The sequence below is a fragment of the Catharus ustulatus genome, chromosome 6 (assembly GCF_009819885.2).
Source record: "Catharus ustulatus isolate bCatUst1 chromosome 6, bCatUst1.pri.v2, whole genome shotgun sequence".
Classification (NCBI taxonomy): domain Eukaryota; kingdom Metazoa; phylum Chordata; class Aves; order Passeriformes; family Turdidae; genus Catharus; species Catharus ustulatus.
In genome coordinates, this window is record NC_046226.1 from 47,054,689 (window position 1) to 47,076,343 (window position 21,655).

At 38.3% G+C, this 21,655-nt stretch overlaps 1 protein-coding gene across 13 annotated transcripts in view; it reads left to right on the forward strand.

The window, feature by feature from the left end:
* Window positions 1-1,019: 1,019 nt before the first annotated feature.
* BRSK2 (BR serine/threonine kinase 2) overlaps window positions 1,020-21,655 on the forward strand; it is a 300,531-nt gene continuing 279,895 nt past the window's right edge. For all 13 annotated transcript variants that reach the window (XM_033061786.1, XM_033061783.1, XM_033061784.1 and 10 more), the window contains exon 1: window positions 1,020-1,475. In XM_033061786.1, the coding sequence (XP_032917677.1) occupies window positions 1,382-1,475 (94 nt within the window). In that variant the 5' untranslated portion in view covers window positions 1,020-1,381. The remainder of the gene's footprint in view (window positions 1,476-21,655) is intronic.

The window sequence follows — 21,655 nt, forward strand, 5'->3', positions numbered from 1 at the left end:
CTCTCTTTACTCTCTCTTTACAGGCTTGTCAGGGCTACCTTCCCTGACTCAAGAATTCTTGCTCTGTCTGTGTCTCAATTGGAATTTGAATAGCAATTATCTTGACTGGTTTTCCGTCTGAAGGAAAATAAGGTAAAAATGAAACCTGTATGTGGGAACAGCTTCAGCTTGATATCCCTGAAACTGAAACTGTTCCATGGTCCTGAACCCAGAAAGCACATAGGCTTCTCCCGAACTCTCTGCAGAATCCCTTCTTTTGTCCAGCTCCCTAATCTCTGAAGGTTAAACACAGCCATACAGTGAAAGTTTTCTTACACTGCTAGTACGGTGCCTGTGGATCAGGCAATCTGTTCCTATTGCCATCTAATCCCTGGATTTTCAGTTGCAATTTTAATTAGGAGAGTGGCCATTGAGTTTTTGATCTTTTCATCTAAGGATGCGAAGTTTTTTCTGTTCCCATCAAATTCAAAAGCAGGTCTGTCACTGAGTTTAGTGGTTACAGGATTGTTCCCTGTTATTTTTCTCTTCTCCCCCCCGCTCCCCCCGCCACCCCCCTTTCCCCAAGGTTTTCTTTAAAGGATGAAACGGTCATCAGTGCGTCCTCTCTGGTCCACCAGAATCAAACAGAATCAAATAATTTCCCAAGCTCATTTTCAGAAGTAGATTTTTTTCCCTGTCTCCTATTTCCTACCATAATCTTGCCTTTTCTTTAATAATCCAGAACTGCAGCTCCATAGTGAAGTAGAATTCAGAGCTTAAAAAAAAAATAAAAAAATAAAAAAAAAGAAGGGCATGTTTGGGTCTTAAATTAATATACACATTAAATTATATTTAATTGTGCCTTATCAATAGGCTGATGAACTTAGGTGTTTGCTGCTGCCATTGGTCATGATGCTCTGTAGCAGGCAGAGGCAGCAACTGCTGCTGATGGAAAAGAAAAGGTAGTGGAAGGAGGAGGGGAGAAGAAGGTGGGGGGCGAAGGGATTGGCTGCTTTTAATGTCATTCAGAGCTGCGGGCCCCGGCTCTTCCGCTGCTCCAGCTCTGGCTCTCCCTTGAACAGCTCCTAGAGAGAACAAGGCGTGCGGAGCTCGGATCACCAGCATCATGCTCCTTGGGCTTGGATCGTAGATCCCCCTCTTTGAACACTAAAACAACTCCTTCGTCTTTCAGCGTCCCAAGCAGACCCAGCGACAAAACAAGCACGTGAGAGAGAGAGGAAAGAAAGAGGAGGAAGACGAAAATCTGCAACCAAGGGGACTAAAGCAAAGAAAAAGAGTGCTTTGCTTGCACAGCTGCAAAGTGGGAATTTAAAGAGCTGCAGAGAGAGAAAATCCAGCTCATCAGCACATACACATTGCAGAATTACACAGCCAGGTAGAAATGACATCAACAGGGAAAGAAGGCAGCGGAGCTCAACATGCACAATATGTTGGACCCTATCGTTTGGAGAAAACCCTAGGAAAAGGACAGACAGGTTGGTTCTTTTGCAGCAGCACCGGTGCTAGAGGGAAGGTGCTGTAGCAGCCACTGAGGTGTTGGGGATGGGGTGTTTGAGGGTTCAGGCTTTCCCATTCGCTGTTTCAGTGAAGATAATATTCATAGGAGATTTTGGTCTTTATTTATTTTTAGTTTTCATTTTAATTCCTTCTTTTCTCCCCCCCCCCCCCCCTTTTTTTTTCTTTTTGTTTTTTTCCTTTTTTAAAAAAAGAAAAGAGAAAGAAAAAAAGCCCAGGATGCTTTATGTTCATTACTCCTGCTAATGGGTGTTGTTCTGATGACAGCCAGAGTGCATGCAGAGGAAAAAAATAGATGATCTGCTGGTGGTGAATTTTCACATCCGTTTCTTCACTGCCCTACTTAGGAACATTTTTCTTTTTAATCAAATTATATTGAAATTAAAGGTTCACAGCCTGTAGTACTGAGGAGGTGGTGGTGGTGGTAGTGGGGGAGTCACCAGCAGTATTTCATGACATCATGATTGAAAAGGGTGTAGTCCTTAAGGTGCAGTTGGGGGGGGTTGGTGGAAATATGTACAGTATGTCTCTGGCACGACTGCTGTGGGTATTTAGCAAATATGGATGGATGGGCTGGTGGTTTTTGTGGGTAGGGTCTGAAATAAAAGAAAAATAGAGAATCGGTAGCAGAATTCATCCTGGTTATGCTATGTTTTTGTAGGAGGGGTTGAGAGGGGGGAAGGGAGGTTATTTAATTATTTTTCTTAAAGCTTGTTTATGAAACTCGCCCCCAGCAGATTTTCCTGAATGGAACAATGGTAAGAAATATTAAAAAGAGGAAAGCGAGTGGAGGGAATTAGCAGAGAGCAGGTGCTTCTGCCCTACATGACATGATTAGATCCCCTAAATGCGTTCAAGATCTGGACTTACTGTTGCTTGCTTGGATAGCATATTCACTTCAAGGGCAGGGGATATTAATTGGAGGAAAAACCCTTAAAAAGAAGCCCAAATGCCTTCCTTCTTAAATGCTTTTTATTTTTAGTAACAGGTGCAAAAAGCAATGGCATCTGGCAAATTCATTGGGTTGGGATCCCCCCAAAAGTGGATTGAGACTTGATATTATAATTTAGGAAAGGGGTAAGATCAGCCATAGGGGGGCTTCTTTGGGCATGTGGGTGTTAAGTGTTGTTCATTATGGTGGGACAATAAAACATGATGCATTGTGGTGTATCTTTTTTTTTATAAGCCAGCCGAGCTTTGCCCATCTGTTGTCTAAAGGATTTAATAGGCGTTTCCATCCCCAGCTGCTGCCTCTGCTCTGCCTGCTTCCTCACTGCCCTGCGTGGCAGCAGCTCTGCAGTCCGCAATTTTCTTAGGGACACAGTCAAAATCCAGATCTTTCTCTGTAAGAAGCAATGCTCTTCTGAGATGATTGATTATAACCTCCCCCCCATCTTCCCCTCCTCTTCACAACCCCATAGCAACCGTTCAGAGACATGGATGAAGATGACATTGTCTTCTAGTGGAAGTGACTTTTATTTATATTTCGTGGTTTTTTTTCATATCTCTTCAGTATATCAGCTCCTAAAGGTAGCTCTCTGTCAGTGTTTTGGTTACCACCTTTATCCTTTGCATAGCTCAGTGAGTCTTCTGCATCTGTGTTCTTACTAAAATCTGTTCTGATTATGGTAATGAAAATATCCTATAAGAAAAATTGTGATGTATTGTTAATAAAACTGCCCTATTTCTGATGATAATCCTTTCCTGAATACTCCAGGTGATCAAAGAGCCAGCTGTAGATAGCAAATTCATTTTTGTCTTCATCACGATTTCCTTTTTTTTCTCTCTCTGTCACCTTCTCAGTACCCCTCCCTCCCCTTTAAATGCAATTGTGCCTGAGATTCCTGAAAATACAGCTGCATTAACCTTTTGCTCCATGTTCTTATAGCCTGACATTGTGGTCCTAAAGGGTTATCTGCAGCTTTGGTTATGTTTTTTTCCTCTCTGCTAATCTTCCTATCTTCCTCCTAAGTGATTAGAGACGTGGGGGTGGAGAGAGAAGAACAGGATGTATTTAGAGGCTTGCTGCTGTTGGCCTCTGCAGTTACTCAACCAGCTGGACAAGGGTGAAAGTTTCCTTTTGCAGTTTTACTGTATACCTGATCTTTATAGATAAGTCTCTGCTGTTTGCACACATGAATGCACATGAAATGCACAATACATGGTGTCATAGAAGCTGGAGGTGGGGGAAGGAGGAAGAGAGATCTTGAAAGTAGCTGATGTCAGTCTGTGTCTCTCTTGTTATACCCACCCTTGATCAATGGAATAATGCACTGAGGTGAAATCTAACTCAGTATTAAAAATACACGGCTAAATATGGAAAGATGCCTTCTGGTCTTCTCGCATTTTCTGTGCTAATCACATTTGGGAGCATGCAGAATGGTATAACCAGTGTGTGGCATGTAGCTCATCCTCATCCTGTTTGTTTTGGAGGGTAAGCAGGCAACCTGCAGCATTTTAGGCAGAGTACAAGCAGGGCAGTAAGAGGGCCTGAATCACCATAGTATACCCTATATCTTGGCATTTGGGTTGCAGTGGCTTACAGGTGAAGGAAGTTGTGATTCCAATCATTTGTTTAGAGCTTGACTTTGAAGCTTGGAAGATTAGGAGGTAATGTCTTGGATTTTTTTTTTTTTTTTTCCAAGGGTATGACGAAGAGTGAGAAAAAAAAATTTGGCAAAATGAAATGGTGAATAGAAAGAAAGTGTTCGTTTTGTTGCTAAGTCCTGTCCATTTTGCAGTGATCTTTGTATCCATCACTTTTATTTGTAATAAAAAATTACCGGCTCTATAAAGTTATTTCAGATAGGCAGGTCAAGCTTTTCTTCCAGATACATTTGCATTGTACAAACGTATTAATTACTCTTACCTGCTTTTACTGACATCAGAAGAAGTGGTTTTGAGGAGGAGTGAGGGTTCATTCATAGTTCAGAGCAGACTTAGAGAGGGTGCCATGGAGGGAGAACTTAATGGTAGGTAGAACTCTCTTTGGCATTCCCTCTGTGAAGTTCATACTGATTGCCACCTTAAAAACTGAAGAAAAAAAAAAGTGTTTACCAGCAGCAACCTACTGGTCCCTGCAGAGCGGTCTGGTTGTTGTATCTGGGACATCAGTGGGACCTGGTGACATCTGGCTGTGGGTGGGCAAAACTGACAGGGAAAAACCTTCTGTTTGAATTGGTGCGTAACAACTGAAAGTGTTGATTGATCAGATATGCAAAATTTGTCCTGAGCAGCCTTCTGGGCTGGTGCGTCACGCTTGCCGAGGGTGACCGATGCCACAAAGAGAGGATTAGGGCCTCTCAGGCAGAGAAGTTGGAAGGGGGCTACACAGGGCAGTGCTGAAAAATGATTTGGCTTAGATCTTTGATGCCAGTGGGAATGATAGAGGGACAAAAATAATTTTTAATAATGCAACATACTATTTTAATGTATAATTTGAGTACCATAGCAAGATGGTTTGCTTTTGTAATAGGTTGGATTTTGAGCACCTCTTCTTGACGTCATCTGGTGAAATAGCTTATGGAATCTCTATGTAAATGATCTTGCAAGCATGCAAGAGGGATCAGAATCTTGATTGTTGTACGCAAAAAATTATTTTACAGAAGTGCCAGTGTAAAAAAATCACTGCTGTGTATATATATGGGTGTGTGGGGAAAGGCTGGTTTAGCTCAGTTTCATTGATACATTCTTTTACAGTTATTTATAGGATGTTTTCATTGTAATTAATTGTAGTCAGCAACAGTTACAGTAACACACATGGAAACAGTGTGCCTTGAGAAACCCTAGTCACACACCATCATGAAACAGTGTTACAGGTTTAGGTATTTGCCACAAATTTTACATGAATCCGGCTTCTTGTGTATTCCTTGCTCCATTTTAATTTTTTTTTTGTTTAAATTCCTCAGTTATCTCTGTTCTTGTGATTCTTTTGGCCTCATTAACCCCTGTTTCACCCTTGAAACTCTTAACAGCAATTCAAACTGATTGTAGTGAATATTTATTAATGAGTGCAAAGAAGAGGAACTGAAATATTTCTTCTTCAGCATTTTGGAGGGTTTTTGTGTATTTTCATTTAACAGATGCTGTATAGGCTTTGGCATAATTGTTTGCTGTGGCACCAGTTCAGTGCCTAGTGCAAATTTCTAAAATGCTGATTTGTCTTATCTTAGAACCAATAAGGCATTGGTTCTAAGTGGGAGTTACTCTATTCACATTGAGATAAACTTCATGGGAAGCTTATCCATTTTGATATGTTCCTTTTATTCTGTTTTAAGCCCGGTGCAGTGAGTCGGGCTTGAAACTCACAGCACTGTGACCTTCACAAAAAGTGTAGGGGTTCCCTTTTCTGCATTGCATCCCATATAGCTTACAGCTATTTTGGTGTATAATATGTTAATTATATATGAGCCATGAGCGAGGTGTTCAGCAGTGTGCTGTTGGGTTATGTAAGAACAGAAATCATTAAATTTGGGTCTTAGTGAATTTAATAGCCTTTTATTCAGCGAAAGCTTTAACGGGACATTTCTTTACAGCCTTAACCATCTGTTTCCATGACACTGGCAGAAACTGAAATTTGTTAAATTTTTTTATTTGTCTCTGTCAAATTGGTTGAAAACTTCAGCTCTATTCAAGGAATGTTGGGTAGTTAATGTGGTCTCAGAAGCCTGGCTTCCTTAGGTAAGTAGGCTAAACAAAGTCTATCCTCTTCATTCATGCTGCTATAACTTCTTTTCTAACCCAACATATTGGATCTAGAGAGAATCTAAGGAGTACAGCTTTCTTCCATTTAGCTGTCTGGATGAATATATCATTGTAAGAGGTGTAAATCATTGTAGTTTTCCTCATGGTCTTTTTAAACGCATAAGCAAACAACAAACCAGTATATATCCTAATAATATTTTCAGACATATCCTTTGTTTTCCTTATGGAAGTTTCTTTCAAAGCAGCATGAACCCATACTCCTCCTCTTGATAGTCTGTGAAGATTTACATGTTGAATTTGTAATCATAGAAATAAATACTGCAAGCAATACTGTAGGTAGTAGAGGTCTTAAGAGTGAAATTTTCCCAAGGAAGGTTGTATCATAGTGACTCACATTTAATGGATTATCAAGTAATGGTAACAAGTTTTGAGAGATTTGGTCTTTCTTAACTTTATATACCTTTGACTTTTTCAAAAGTTCTGTTTGCCTACTTTACTGACTGAAGTAAAATAGTGTAGCCCTACTACTTGTCTGAACTGGAAAGTTTAGCTATTTCTTTTATTTGTTTTGTTTATTGTTTGCATTAGCTAATTCTTGTTTGCTAAACGCAGTGAAAATTATTTTTAACTTCCATTGTTCTGAAAACTTATAGGGGCATGTCATTAGTCTTTTACCTCAATATCAGTAGCGCAATTATTATGAATTTGTGGAAACAGCAGCAGGCTCTGAATTATTTTTTTCTTTCTAAAGCACAGTAAGCTTTCTCACCCAAGAGTTGTTGAAATTCAGATACTGTCAAATGAGTAGGACTCTGACTATATATTTACATTTCAGATACCAGCAGGAACTATGGAAGTACTGATTTCACAAATAGGATTCTTGCACTGTTCAAGCACTTTCTTACTTTTTGTCACTGTCCTAACATCATTTTGTTCTGCCACAGCAAGAAAAACTGCATTAGGGTGAGGAGGGAGGTTGAAGAAAGGAAAAAAACTTCTTGTTAAAATTTACTTCTTGAGAGAAATTCTTTTCATCTCTAGAAAATCTGTGATTCTATGAGAAGATGAATTATAGTGTTTTAAGTATGTTCTTACAATTCCTTTTGTAAACTGAATGGAGCAGCCAGTTTATTTTTTGGATTCTTCAGTTTTGCAATGTTTGTCAGTATACCATAAGTTTACTCCATACATTACATTTTGGGAAGTCTTTAATATTGTGTGCTTTAGAGAGTTAACCCATAATTGTGATGACAATAATAAATGCGATACACACCTAAAAATTAGGTAGGTAATATAGAACAAATGTAGGGGGTGGAAGAATTCCAGCTTTCAGAAAAAATTTGAAAGGACATGAGAAGTTTGGAAGTAATACCTTCTGAAGTAAAAGACATTACATGAGGACTGTATTATGACATAGGAGAACAATCATAGTAAGATGAGGTGGAACTCTGGATGTAAATTTCTGTGAAGGTACAGTAAAGACAGAGACATAAATGAATGCTCAAGTAGTGGCCTTCTTCAAATGCAAAGATACTGCAATTTGCCCTTGTTAAGTCAGTCCATATTTTAAGTTGAACTGACTTCAGTAGAAGGATCTTCAAGTCCAGGATAAATAGACGAGCGTGTGTTTTTTGTTTGTTTGTTGTGGATTGTCCTATTAAGAAAGATCCCAAAGAAATTTTCAGGTTTTTTTGTTCTTTGTTTTTTTTTTTTTTTTTTTTTTAACAAGCCCAAGATGTTTAGCAATCCTACTCAATAATGCTGTTCATTCTGCTTATGGAATATGAGGAGATTGTTCCATTTCCAGTTCATGCATAAACATTATGTTTTTCTACAAAACAGCCATAATGATCTGTAGAATAACATGAATAATTTGTTGTAAATAGTGTTCTTAATGAACTTGAACCATCTTCATCTGCAGTGTCTGTAAATGCAGAGTGATTTCCTTTAAATCCTTATTTATTTCAGATTTTCTGGCAAACAGCTTTTTATATCTCCTTTCCCCAACTGTCTTCACCTCACTTATGGATTGGTTGCAGTTATGCAGTATTCAAAGATTTGCATTGTACTCTTGAATGTAGTCTGCTAGGTATATTGCATAAGAGAATTGCATTCTGCTTGGATCATTATGTAAGCACTTCCAACACAGATGTTTGCAAGTTCAAACCAAAAATTCAGTTTTCCTGGACAGTTTGGACATGATTCCTATGAGTATCCATGCATGGTAGATGTAAGTCTTCCAGAAAGTCTTTTTAAAAAGTATGCAAGTGTGACAATATTAAACTTGATTTAAAATGCTTACTTTTAGAGCATATTAATGTTCATCCAGTTTAATTTTATTTATTCTACATTTAATTTTGAACAGGAGTATAAAATTTTTATGAATTAATTATGTTTACAGACTATAAACATTGCTAATAAAAATATGTTAAAAAGCACACTAAAAAAATACCAAGAAGACTTTTTCCATTGCTTCATAGCTTTTGAAAGTTGCATTTGAGTGGAGTTTAGGTGGAACAGCAGAATTTGTTTCGGTTCCTTTCATAGATGTGCCTTACTGGCTATTGCTGTAGCTGCAAGCATTTTGTTCTTCGATGTGTCATTTGTGGCAGAGATGCCTATAAGGGTGCAGTTGTCCTGTGGACTGTGTAAGCAGGAATGTGCTCCTTTTGCAGTGACCTTGGGATAAACTTTTAAAGGCTTTTAAATGCAAGTGTGTTGTGAGACTAAGGATAGAAAGGAATATGGACAAAGTGGGTAAATGATGGTGTGTGTTTAAGCAAATCCAGGTACATTCTCTTGCAAGTGATACTGCTGCCTTCCTAGAGGGCAGAGTAACCTTCAGGCTGGTGCAGGTGGCTGATGCATGCTCAGTGCTGGAGTTGGTAGAGTAGGAACTTTCCTTGAATTGTTAGTGATCTTGGTTTTATTTTGAGGAAATGATTTTATTATTTCCTGAAGGCCACAAAGACATATCAGGCCAGCTGATATAAAGTAGCCCTAAAGCTGCCCTAAATAACTCTTTCATGGAGTTCTAATGGCCAAGCTTACTGTTTTGCACCCTGTGGCTGTGCTAAGCAGTTTCTGGCTTTTAGACTTTGTTGTACATACTTTGGCTTCCTTGATAAAGGTTATTGCCTGCTTAGAAGGACAAGGAATACTTTTAAATTTTTTTTCACATTAACATTTTTTATTTGGGATGGGATAAGGTTAGGCTGGAAGGGATCATTCTTTGTGTAGCTCACCACAGATAATAGGCAGCTTTTCAGTTTTTTATTTAATAGTCCACCCATTGATAATCAGTGATTTGATAATTAAGGAGTTTGGAAGAAAGTAGATAACTTCCTAGCTACTGAAAAAAGGAGATTATTGCTGGTGAAAACTTTGCACTGAGATTTGCAAATCAGCTGACAGGAGATGGGTTTAACGCAGGGTGCAGAGGGATACTGAAGAGAAATCATCATCAGGTAGCTTAGGGTGGGGTGCAAGTACTATCTGGTTTTCTTTCTTGTTTAAACGTTCCATGTGTTCCACATATACTATGTGGGAACTATAGGCTTGGTAGTATTTAGAGTGAAGTACTTACCTTTAATTTTTCTATTTTTTTTTAAAGGAAAACTGTTTTCAGGCATCCATTTAGTAAGTGCTCTTCTGGCTCTCTGCTTCTACTTACAAAACAACATGCTGTCTTTATATCCTGAGGCTTTTGCAATTTTGATTTGCTGTCTTTTGCGTTACATGCTTAACGTGGGAGAAAACAAATCAGTGTGGTTATATATATATTTTGTAATAATGTCTACGTTACCTATGTGTTAACACACTGTTTTTGCAGTGTCATTCCTCTGTGTCTTCAGCTTTAAATGGCATAAACTGACTTCCCTTGTATTTTACCTATTAAAAGCACTATTGACTGCAACAGAAGTAATGGAGGAGAAGTAATGGAGAGCTTCTATAAGAAACAAACTGGACTGGACCAAAAATATGTTGATTTTTTACTGTTTGTCTAAAGCCTACTCTTAGAACTATTATGTGTCAGTCTGCCAAAGTGGAAGAGCAGCTGCAAATGAGAATGTACCAGGTCTTCATACTGACCCAGCAGGGAATGATGATGAAATTGCTTGGCTCTTTATCTTCTTTCATTCTTTTTCTTAATCATTTTATGTGTGGCTAGCAGTGTAGACACTAGGTTTCTACACAGATACTCCTATTGGAAAAGTGACTGTTTTGTTGCTTTGGTCCAAGATGAGGCACACCAAAGCCCAGGTTCATAGTGTTGGGCCATCTTCCTTACAGGAATATAATTTATGAGGAGAGACATTCAAGAAAGTATTTGCAAATAAACATGAGCTGGAGATGTACAATTTCCTTTTTAAAAATTCAATTTAAAAAATGTCCTACTCTGATGAAGTCTGGGCTCATCTAGCATAAGACTTTGCTAAGACTAATGTTTTGTTGCATTTGCATTAAAGCACAAGTTTAAGTGGGAAAATAAGACTTCATATCCCAAATCTTTGTGGTGTTAAATGTACTGTGTGGGATGCTAAAAATTTTCTGATGTCTTTGCTGACTGTTTGCCAGCAGAGGACTGGGCTACTTATCATGCCAGCCATTTGCCCTGGGTGAGTTTCATTTAGTGATTGTGTGAATTCCTTTTAATAAGTGTGACTTGTCCATAAGATTGAGGGATGGATTTGACTGTTCAAGATTTTTATCATACTAGAATCTCTTAATCTCTCCCAGTGTCCTATGACAAAGCTCTCATTGTATGTTCAGATTCTGAATTATGGGTAGCTTGGCTGTCATGATGAGAAAACCTGCTGGTAGCAGGTACAGGTTTGGTCTACATTTTTCTTTTTGAAGTCCTCATTGTCTGTTTTTTTGGTAGGCATTTTTGTGGGGTTTTTTGGTTGATTGGTTTTTCTTTTGGTTGCTTATGGGGCTTAGTTTGTTTATCTTTGTTTTAAACTTTGACGTTACCTTGCCTCTTCAAACTGATCCAAGGATTGTCATCCTAATTTAGAAGCTACTAGACAGATATTTGGTTCTTTCTACAGCTGCAGTCTCTTAGAGAAAATTAATTAAGACACTAGGAAGGTATTTTCAGAAAATTTCTGGGGATGTTACAGTTCCAAAGCTGAGACTCTCAATTGTTTAGGCCCTATTTAAATAATGTTTGCTGCTAGATGAGCTGATAGAAATACTCAAGGATATCTCCATATGCCCATACTAAAGAAGCATATATTATTGTCAGATTTTTTTATCTTTACTGTATGGTCATGGTAGACTGAAAAACAAGGTACTTTTATGGTTGTCTCCTAGTTACACAAGATGCTTTGTCTCTGGGAAATTAGTACTGATACTCTGTATGTCCTTGGGAGAATTATATTCTCTTGTAGGTGTATTTTTTTCTTCCACATTTCATGTGTCTTGCCTAGCTTGTGAACTGAGGGGTAGGATAATTTGTGTTACATTATCTGCATGTAATCCCTTTCATGCTAAGGCACTAATCCTAGTCAGACCTTTGTGTGTGAATAGGAAGTTCTATTTAAATATAGGAAGAAGCTCCTCCACTGTGAGAGTGGGTTGCACCTGGCACTGGTTGCCTAGGGATGTTGGGAAGTCTCCTTCCTTGCATCTATTCAAACCCAGATTAGACAAAGGCTTGAGCAGCCACTCTGACTTTGACCAGGGTGTTGATGTAGATGATCTCCAGAGATCACTTCCAGCCTCAACTCTTCTGCTGTCCTGTGTTATCCTGTGCAGCTAAACTGTAACTTGCTCTGTGAACTGTAGAACAAAGGAACTCTGTGTTCTCCAGTTTTGTACTCTATATTTCCCTGCTGCTGCTGCTCTCACTCTGTCCCTTGTCTCTTGGACTAGGTGAAGACAATGTTTGTGGCTCATTTGGAGCTGTCTCTGCTGCTTGTCCATTTTTTTTCTTTCTCCTGAAATACTTTAAGGATTAAATCACAAGTGAACTTTCTGTAGTGGGAGTGATAGTTTGAATCTCTTAGGTTTTTTTCCACAGACATTCAGCACTTTCCATTAAATTTGTAGAATCTTAGAGACTTCCCTTGCTCTTTCAAACTTGGTTGAAACTTGATAATGGGTTCTGTTATTATGGGGGGATTGCAGACAGACAACCTGAACAGTTAAATTTTATTTCCTTTAAAAAATCAGGTTAACAGAAAGTTGTCCTAAACAGCATAGCTTCTCTATTGTTCACTTGGTTCTGAGTGCCATGCGATGCACTATGCACTATGGAAGATTGAGTGTGTTGCGATACAGCTACTCTTCAGATATTGCCCTCACCTTGGCTAAGATTCTTATACCAAAGTTAGAAGGAAAAGGTGGTGCTAAAAGCACATTATGATTCCCTAATGCTGGGGGAATCCCTATACAGCTTGGAAGGCTGGATTGCTGCCTACTCACTGCTGCTGAAGCAGTGCAAAGCAAGGGCAATGGAGACTTGAACTTGGTCATTTCTGTTTGCAATCTGAGCTCAGTGCTCAGGCAGTGTGGGAAGAAGGGAGCCCTCTCTGTATTTCCTCCATGTATCCATTTTGGTACAGTGGCAGTATTTGAAGTAGTCCTTTCCTGCAGAAAGCTGAGAGGAAAACTGAGAGCTGTTTGTGTGTTTGCAATGCCTGTCTGCACAAAATCGTCACCAAAGACAAAGCCAAGTATTATATGAGAACTTGGCAATGGTGCAGGCACTATCGCCCTATTAAACGCAAGTATTTGTTTTTTTGTAAAGACACTGCTATGAGTGGCATAGCTTTTAAGATTCCTTACACTTTGTGGGCACCAGCCTTCAAGTTTCTCATTAGCCTTTGAAGCTGATTAAATCTACCCTTTTCCCCCCAAAATTCCCACTCCTGTTAATCAGTAAAGCTTGATGAAAATCAGTAACCATTGACAATAAAGAGCAATCTGTCCTAGAGTTTCTGGGTTCTGTCCCATGCTACTTTTCTTCTGGGTCTGTGGTTTATTTCATTGCTCATATTTATTAAAATAACATCTCTTTTACTTCTGGTTGTTTCCTGATTGTGATGAAGACATTACTTAGGCAAATTCTCGACTCAGTTACATCCGTGCAGACTCAGTGACTTCAAGGCCTTCTTCACATTTATGTGAGAGGGGAGCTTGACTCATGAGCAAGCTTCTCATTGATGGCAGCAGAGGCAGACCTCTGGCAGTGTTCTAGTTAAGAGCAGCCTAGGAATACATCTCTGTAGTGAATATTCAAGCAAATTAGAGCACTAAGTGGAATGATGCTGTAAGAAAATTCAACTCAAACTGAAAATACAGGCCCAGCATTTTACAAATTACTATACTTCATCCTTAAAGCAGAAGTCTCTCTGCTCAGCTAACACACAAATTAAGGCAAGCAAATGTTTTAATAGGGATTCTTCTCTAGTATTCCATACATACCTGTACTCAAATTACCCAACCAGTCTGCATTGTTTCAGGATGGAGAAAATGTCCTTACATTTATCATTGCTACATCTTTGCTATAGGGAAAGGGACAACCAGACTACTAGCATGATTGGGACAGTTGCCATCTTTATTACCAGGTGCCTTGTCCTGATCAGACAAAATGCTGCAAAAATAGGCAGGGTTTCTGGATCTGTGCTCTTAATGTTGTCATCACCATTTCTCTTATCACCACTGAATTAGATGAGTTATGGCTGCAAAGCCTCTCTAGCTCCACCAGTTATTTACTCAGTTATTATGCTTTAGTTCCGGTGACTCTGTGGAACCAGGTGGACTGCGGACTGCTTCACAAGAATTCCTAACCACCTTGATTAGGCTAGCAAAATTAACATCATATTTACTGTTCAAGTATCTACTCTACTGCAAATTTGAGTGAACTAAAGAGTTCATCTGAGGGGACAAACTCATGTGCTCTAGGGCTTTTTCTTCTCATTGAAATGGTAGGGATTGAACACATGACAAGGCCAAGGATCTGGATCAAAGGATATGTGTAACTTGCAGTCACAGGTGGAATTCTACCCCTGATGGGTAATGCTGTTCTCTTCTGGCACAAAGAGCAACAAACAGAGGGCAGTGAGGGTTGGACAAGCGAACCAGAGCAGCTAAGAATGTTGGCCTGTGTAGAAGTCCTGTCTTCCCCATCTTTTATCTTATTATTTACTTGTAGCAGTTGTGCCTTTGTTTTGTTCTCTTGGTAAACTCTGCATCAGCTACAGATCAATATGGTATGTCAGATGTGGATAAACTGAGCATTTTTATACATAATACATTGTACACTTTGTGTATGGGAGACTTTATTTCAGGGTTGGTTTGGGTTTTGTGTGCGTGTGTACACAAAATACCAACCTTCTGCTTGATCCTGTAGAGTTCTAATTCTCTTGTGCAAGATTATTCTGTATTCTCAAGGCTCCTTAGATTAAAGGTACTGAACTTCTCAAAGGGTTGGGTCACTATTTGTACTCTTGTGATCTCTAAAATGCTACAGAGTCCTAGCTGGGACATTTCTTGGCTTCAAGAGAAGTAGAGATGTGCACAATACAGGGTCTGTTCACGTCATTGTGCAGTTGTAAGGCAGATTATTCAGAAACAACTACGTAGTCTTCACTGGCCTTAACCGGCTCAGTCACTGACTTGGTATGGAACCTTTGACTAGTACAAAAAAAATGTTGTTTTTTTTTTCTTTTTTTGATGCCCTACTGTAAAACTAAGATAATTCTTGACTTCCTGACTTCTCTTTTGGAACTGACAGGGTTAGCCAGCTAGCACAGAAAACTTTTTCAGAAGTGAAAGCATCGTGAAAAGGCCTGGGATAACCCTTCTATTTAGGTCTCGTTTTTTTTAATTTTTTTTTGTTTTGTTCTGCTTTTTGTTTTGTTTTTGGTTTGGTTTTTTTTTTTTTTTTTTTTTTTAAGGATGGACTGGACCATACAGCCTGGTCTTTCAGGTGATGCTATCTGTATTTGTCTTCCATAGCTTCTCCTTCTGATTACTGAAATAGTGATACATAAATGCTGAAATTTCTGTGGCTGCGTTTAAAACTAAAGTTGCTCTAACTATCTAATAAAATGCAAAAATTGCTTTGATGTTCCCATTTTGACAATATGTGGCTATGCTGATTTTGTTGTTTCTTTCCTTCGGGGCATTTGTCCCTGATCTCTCAAACAAAATGTCACTGAGTAAAACTATGTATGATGCTGTGTGTTCTAGTTACAAAAGATTTATAACTTGGTCACTTTTATTTATGCCTCTCTGGAGCTGGTGGAATTCTACTGCAGTGTTAAAATGCAGCAGTTTCATTTTCCTGCAGGCAGCAGCCCTCTGGTGGTGTGCGGGGTTTTTTTGGTTTGTTTTTTTTTTTCTTCTTTTTTTTTTTTCCCTTTTAAGTAATTTTTGGAGATTCAGATAGACTGATAGAGAAGCCTTTAAAAGTGCCTCAAATTAAGCTGCCACACAATCCCATATCTCCTCTCTTTTCCTTTCCAGTTCCTCACCTCATCAACACCCCCACCTAAATTTGCAAGTGGGATGTAAAAGACAAAGAAAGGTTACAAAATTAACCCCATGGATAATACCAGCAGTCCTATTTGGCAAACTGATATTTACCAAATACTGTATCTGTAAGTTTTAGCTCCCAGAACTTCTGCCAGGAAAGGGTATAGGTCGGTGAGAAGTGGGTGGCTCAACTCCCGGGGTATTTTGAAGACTAGACTGTTAGGAATGCAGGCATTTGTGAGGAGGCTGCTGATGAGCTTGAAAATTGAAATATCAAAGAATTTTTTAAGGGATGACCTTAGGAGTCTGTTCCATGGGCGTTAAAGATAGTCATCTTATAAGTTACTGTCAGGAAAAATATTTTGGCTAATGGGGAAGGAGAATCTTCTCATGAGTGCCCTAGGAGTGAAATTTACCCTTTTGCTAGTATGAGATTTAGCTATAACTTGAGTCCCATTTAAGACCTATTTTGAAGTACTAAATTATGTTCTGAGAGGTAAAAATGGGAGTTCAGAAAACAGATAAAATAAAATATTGCTCCTTACTGCTTTTGAGATAATAAGGCAGAGTCTTGTGCAAATGAATTTTGAAATTATTAATGCTGTGCCAGGGATGCATTTGGCTTGTTTCCTTTCCAGGACTACAGTAAATGTCAGAATCATGCTGTATCTGCGACTGTGCTACTGCGTAAATATGCTGTAGGAAGGCATGCAGTGTCATTAACAATTGAATGCTGAAGGGTTTAGGGCAAATAGTTAAGATTAGTTGTTTAAAAATGTACTGATTTTTGACTGTGGTGTTTGAAACCTACCATGTGTCTCTAAAGTGAAACTAAAGTTACTGCCTAGGTTTCTGTTTTGGGGTTGTTTTGGGGTTTTTTTCTGGTTAATTTTAAAGAAGAATGGGATTGGTAAATGAAAAGCATTAATATGCAGAATAACTTCTGTTATTTTTAGTAATGGACAGTGGTTGTGGCATATGAGCCCTTGGCAGCATTTGATTGAACTTGATGCTGTGGACAGCAGATAATACAAATTTGAGGTCTTGGTAATACTTTAGGTCACTTGTGGTTTAATTGCTGAAAATTATCAAGACACATTTGTGCCAGCTAAGATATATGATGCAAAAGTGTTGTTTCACCCATTATGCTTTTGGGTGTGTAAGTCTTGGCTCTTTTTCTTGGTTATGCCTCACTCAGGAAGCAAAGATCCAGCCTAGTGAACAGTTTGGGGGCAGAGTCTGACCCATGCAAAGAAGTCTCAATGCACATAGCTTACACATTAGAAGGGCAGTGACAATTTATGACCTTTAATGCTTGCAGTTAACTTGGGAGAATAGGAGAGTTTAAGGTATCGCTCATTCTTGCCTAACCCACAATCTCCAAAGCATGGCTTAATTTTCGCATATTTAGATTCGTGTTTGGGATTTAAAACACAGCACTGTAACACATGCTGCAGTACGTTCTTGGTAATTTTTTGAAGGCAGAATAAAAATTGGTTATTGCCTAAGGCATGTCAAAAAAACCAAAGAAAACCAGGAAAAAAAGACCTTGGACCCTTCTTTTTTTTTTGTTTCTTCAGCATGCTTGTCAGTTTGGCAGTGAGAGGATTAAAGTGAACAGTTTTCTGCCATCCAGTGGAGAGGGGTACAAGATTTAAAACTAAATCCACAAAAGAATAACAATGCAGAAGCTTCAGTAATGAAATGAACTTTTTAAGAACCTGAATTTTCCTGTTTCGTCACAAGTTTATGGTAGTTCAAAGGTTTAAAATAATAAAAAATAAATCAAAAATTGAATTATTAGACTATGGATGAGGTGAGAGTCATATTTCAATTCAAAAAGGAAAGTTGTCCTCCTCCACCCCCATTGATTATTCTAAATAGTTTTTTCTAATTAATACCTCAAAATATTTTTGTTTTCAGTCTAAAAATGAATTCAAGTGGTTTATAGCCATTGCTGCAGGTAGGATGTTGAACTTGATTAACTTTTGTGTTGGTCCTAACAAAGCTGTTACATGCATCTTAGGAGAAATTAAATCACGAAACCTTTATTCCCTAACATAAACAAAAAGCAGGTGTGATTATAGTGTCAGTTGCCTGGCTCTAATGTGCAATTTATTTAGTTTCCTATTGTCTCTTAACTTGCAAAAATACTGAAATTTGAAAGGAAATAGTTTAAAACTCATTTACTTTCGTACTGATTCTGGTTTTGTGGCTGGGTATACCTGGTACTGTGACCTTTGCAATACAATTCTTGCCATTTAATGTTTGTCTTGCTGTGAACTTGTGTTTGTGCTATTTCTCCACATTTTTGAAGTTGTGCAAGGCAAAACAATTTATATGCAAAATAGTATTTAAATATCAACTTTAGTTTTGGGTTATAACAGGCTGTTTTACACGAGAGTCTAAAATTCTCCCTGGTCATCAGATTTGTACCATTTATGTTTTGTTCAGAGATTGTGTTTCACATGAAAACTGTCACATAATGATGGGTCAAATTTATGTTCTTGTTACACTTTTTATGGTTTCTTATTGCAACTCTGGTGCTTCATTGATGTTTCTGTGGATTTACAGCAATTTGACACAGCAGAACAGTACAGTATCCCACTGTGGACCTTGTTGTCTGCCATACTTCCTTACAGGAGTCACCATACTGAAGTCAGCAAATGGGTGCTACTGGAAAGCTGTTTCAAGTGAGGATATTTTGTAGTTGCTCTCCTGAAACAACTTCAGCAAAGGTTAGACCATAAGCAGTAAAAGGTATAGATAGAAATATTAGTCAAGTATGATTTGATTATAAGCTGTACCAGGAAAAAATTCCCCTGTGAAGCTTTCTCTGTCATCTGTGAAGCTTATTTCGAATTATATGTACTGCTGAAGAGAAGCATTTAGTAATTGAAATGTAAGTGGGTGACAAAGAAATAATACATATGCAGTAGCTTTTTTTTTCCTCCAGTTTTGTGTTTCCACCTCTGTCATAGTAGCAACTATTGACAGTATTGGAAACAACTTTTTTTGACGCTGTATTAAATCTTTATTCTTTGGCATTCAGCAAGTCAGTGGTATAGGATCATCTTACTGCTCACCCTTTGATTTTTCACTCTTTCCCTGTGGCAACTTTCCCTGCTGGATGCATGTGGATTTAGCTTGATTCCCAGGCTTGCCAGCAGCATTGCAAAATCGAACTGTAGCATTTGAAAATACTGCTCTGTTGAAAAGCAAGCTGGAGCAATCCAGACTTGGATTTCAAAGGGAATGGAAAGATCTTGATCCGTGCTGTTTTGCAAGCTCAGCACCACAGAGTGTGATTGACTGTAAGCTCACTCATATTATGAAACAGTGAAGGGTATTTAGTGTAATAACAGGCTGGAAAAGTGGGATATGTGAGATCATGAAGAAGCCCAGAGCCTGTCTCTCTCCATAGGCAAACTGGTGCTTTGCTTATGCTGTTGTTAAAATGGCCTAATACTCTGGGGCTATTGAGTCTTACTTAGATTTGCTCTTTTTCACAGGAAACACAGCGTTTAACCATGGGCTACTCCAGGAGCAGTCTGAGTTTGTATCCCATAATCTCAGTTGGAGTTGATTTATTTTGTAAGTGTAACTGAAAGTTCAGATTTGGTGACTTTGGGCTAGATCCTCAACTGATGTTATTTGGTTAGGAGCCTTGGGCTTCATGCTGTTGGACTGACTCTAGTTATGGATTTGACCTTCTATGTAAGGGTAGAGACAAAATTTCTTACATTTGGAAAAGGAGCTAGATGTTAGATTTTCTAATTTCAAACATTACTACTTGAGAAAAGTACAAAACCACATGCATTATGAAAGGTTTTGGTATCTGAAATTTTAGAAACTGCACCGTTTTTGCAAAGAGGTGACATACTTGTTTCAGGCTTTTCTGTAACCTTGATTGTTTGGGTTTTTTAACTTTCTTTACATAAGTGATCCCTGAATTTATGGTAACTGTATTTCTATGTTGATAAAATAGCCACAACTTGGATATTGCCTCTGTTCTGTGCTATCAGCAAATGCCTACAATTAGATGCCTTGGGCCTAGAATCCTAGTCCAGAAATGACTTCTTTATATCTCAAGAGAACTCGATAAAAATCTGTATGATGAGGTATATTTTGTCTTACTGTTGGCAGCAGGAGGTGGTAAGGAACAGGAACTCAGTTGTTCAGTTCCTTGTTGGAATTAAATCCTTGAGAAAATGAGGACAGTCCTTTATTTGAGGTTTACTTGGTACCTTCCCTGTACTTAGCTTACTCCACATCAGACTTCATAATTTCAGTACTTCATTTTCATTAGAAGACCTATCAGAATTATCAAAATGGTTAATTTTACATTTATATCCATTGATAGGAGTCATGTGGTGAAACACATGCAGTTAAACAGAGGTACTTTTGGCTACAGGTAAGATTTTAAGTCTGAGGCTTAATCATCTTTGAATTTCAAGAGAGTGAGTATAGAAAAGTGATTTTTTTTTTGTTACATATACTTACTACTTTGCTGAGTGAGTTGCAAAACTGTAAAAGGGCCTGTCTTTTAGACCTTTCTTGGACATTGTCCAAAATCTCATGTGATTTCACACCATCAACCTAGTTCTACTTGTATGTCTATGCTGCAGTTTCTAACCAGGCGAGAAAGCTCCAGACTGCTGTGATGGGTCAGGATGATACCTGGACTTACTAATTTAAAAAGGTCTTGGTTATCTCTGTTCTGCACTGCTGTCAGTTTTAGACAGTCTAATTCTTGATGAGCACAACAGGAATGTTGTGATAAAACAAGTTTTTTTTGTGTCAGGCCAGTGTTTCGTCTTGTTACAGTATGGTGAAGTAGATTTGTTCAGTGCTCAGTTTTAGAAATGCTGCAGCAGCTGACTTCAGAATCACCAGTAGTGTTTGAGGTTTGTGGGGTTTTTTTTTTTGTTTTTTTTTTTTTTTTTTCCTCAAGTATCTTGGTTAGTAATTGCCTTTTATCTGAATGTGTCAAAGATTACCAGTTGATTTTTATTCTGATATAGGGATATGGAATGAATGAAAAGAAGCATCAAAATCCTTTACTCCTTTTCCTTCTTTCTCTGTTGAAAACTTTGTTCCCTTTCATTTAGTAGAGATAACACATGTCCTGGTGTTAAGGGGGATGTACTATATCATCTTTATCTTTCATCATCCTGTGTTTGTCTAACATTGTCCGATCTTCAAAACTGGCAATCTGGATCTTTTCATTCTGTCCTGGTATGATGCTTATGCACTCAGTGTTTTTGCTACTGGTCTCTTCATGTTACCTATTTCTACTGTGCGTTTTTGAGGTCAGTATTCCAGCCCAGGATGTATCATTGATTTATACACTGGCATAATCTCATTCTCAAGTACAATTTCAGATTTGATTATTCAACATTTTGTTGTCAGTTTTGGTTAGCTCTGTGCATTGAGTTGATATTTTTATTATGCTGTCTGAAGTAATGGTCTTTTCTTGAATGACTCCAGTTAGCTTGGGAATCAGAAATGTCTATTACGACTTCACATTAGTCTTTCTATTATGCATTTATTGACACTGAATTTCATCTACAGTTATGCTGTCTTTCTACCAGGTTTTGATATTTCATCATTTTAAGTGCTTAAGTGAGACTTAAGTATTGGTCTAGTGCTAGCCTACTGTGCAAGGGTAAATTTCACCCTTTATGAACTGATGCATTCTGTCACATTAATCAGGGATGTACTGTGGATTTCCTAGGGCAATATAAAGGATCAAATTTCCCAATTAACCCCTTAAGAACCGTATTAAATGTTGATGCCAGACCTAGAATGTGTACCACAAACTTTGATATATTATGATCTCTAGTACTGGTGATCTATTTTAGTGTGACCACAGGGAAAACTTCAGCAGTAGCAATTTGCTGGGTACTTGAAATATCCCAAGGTTGAAAAGGTCACAACTGGTGCA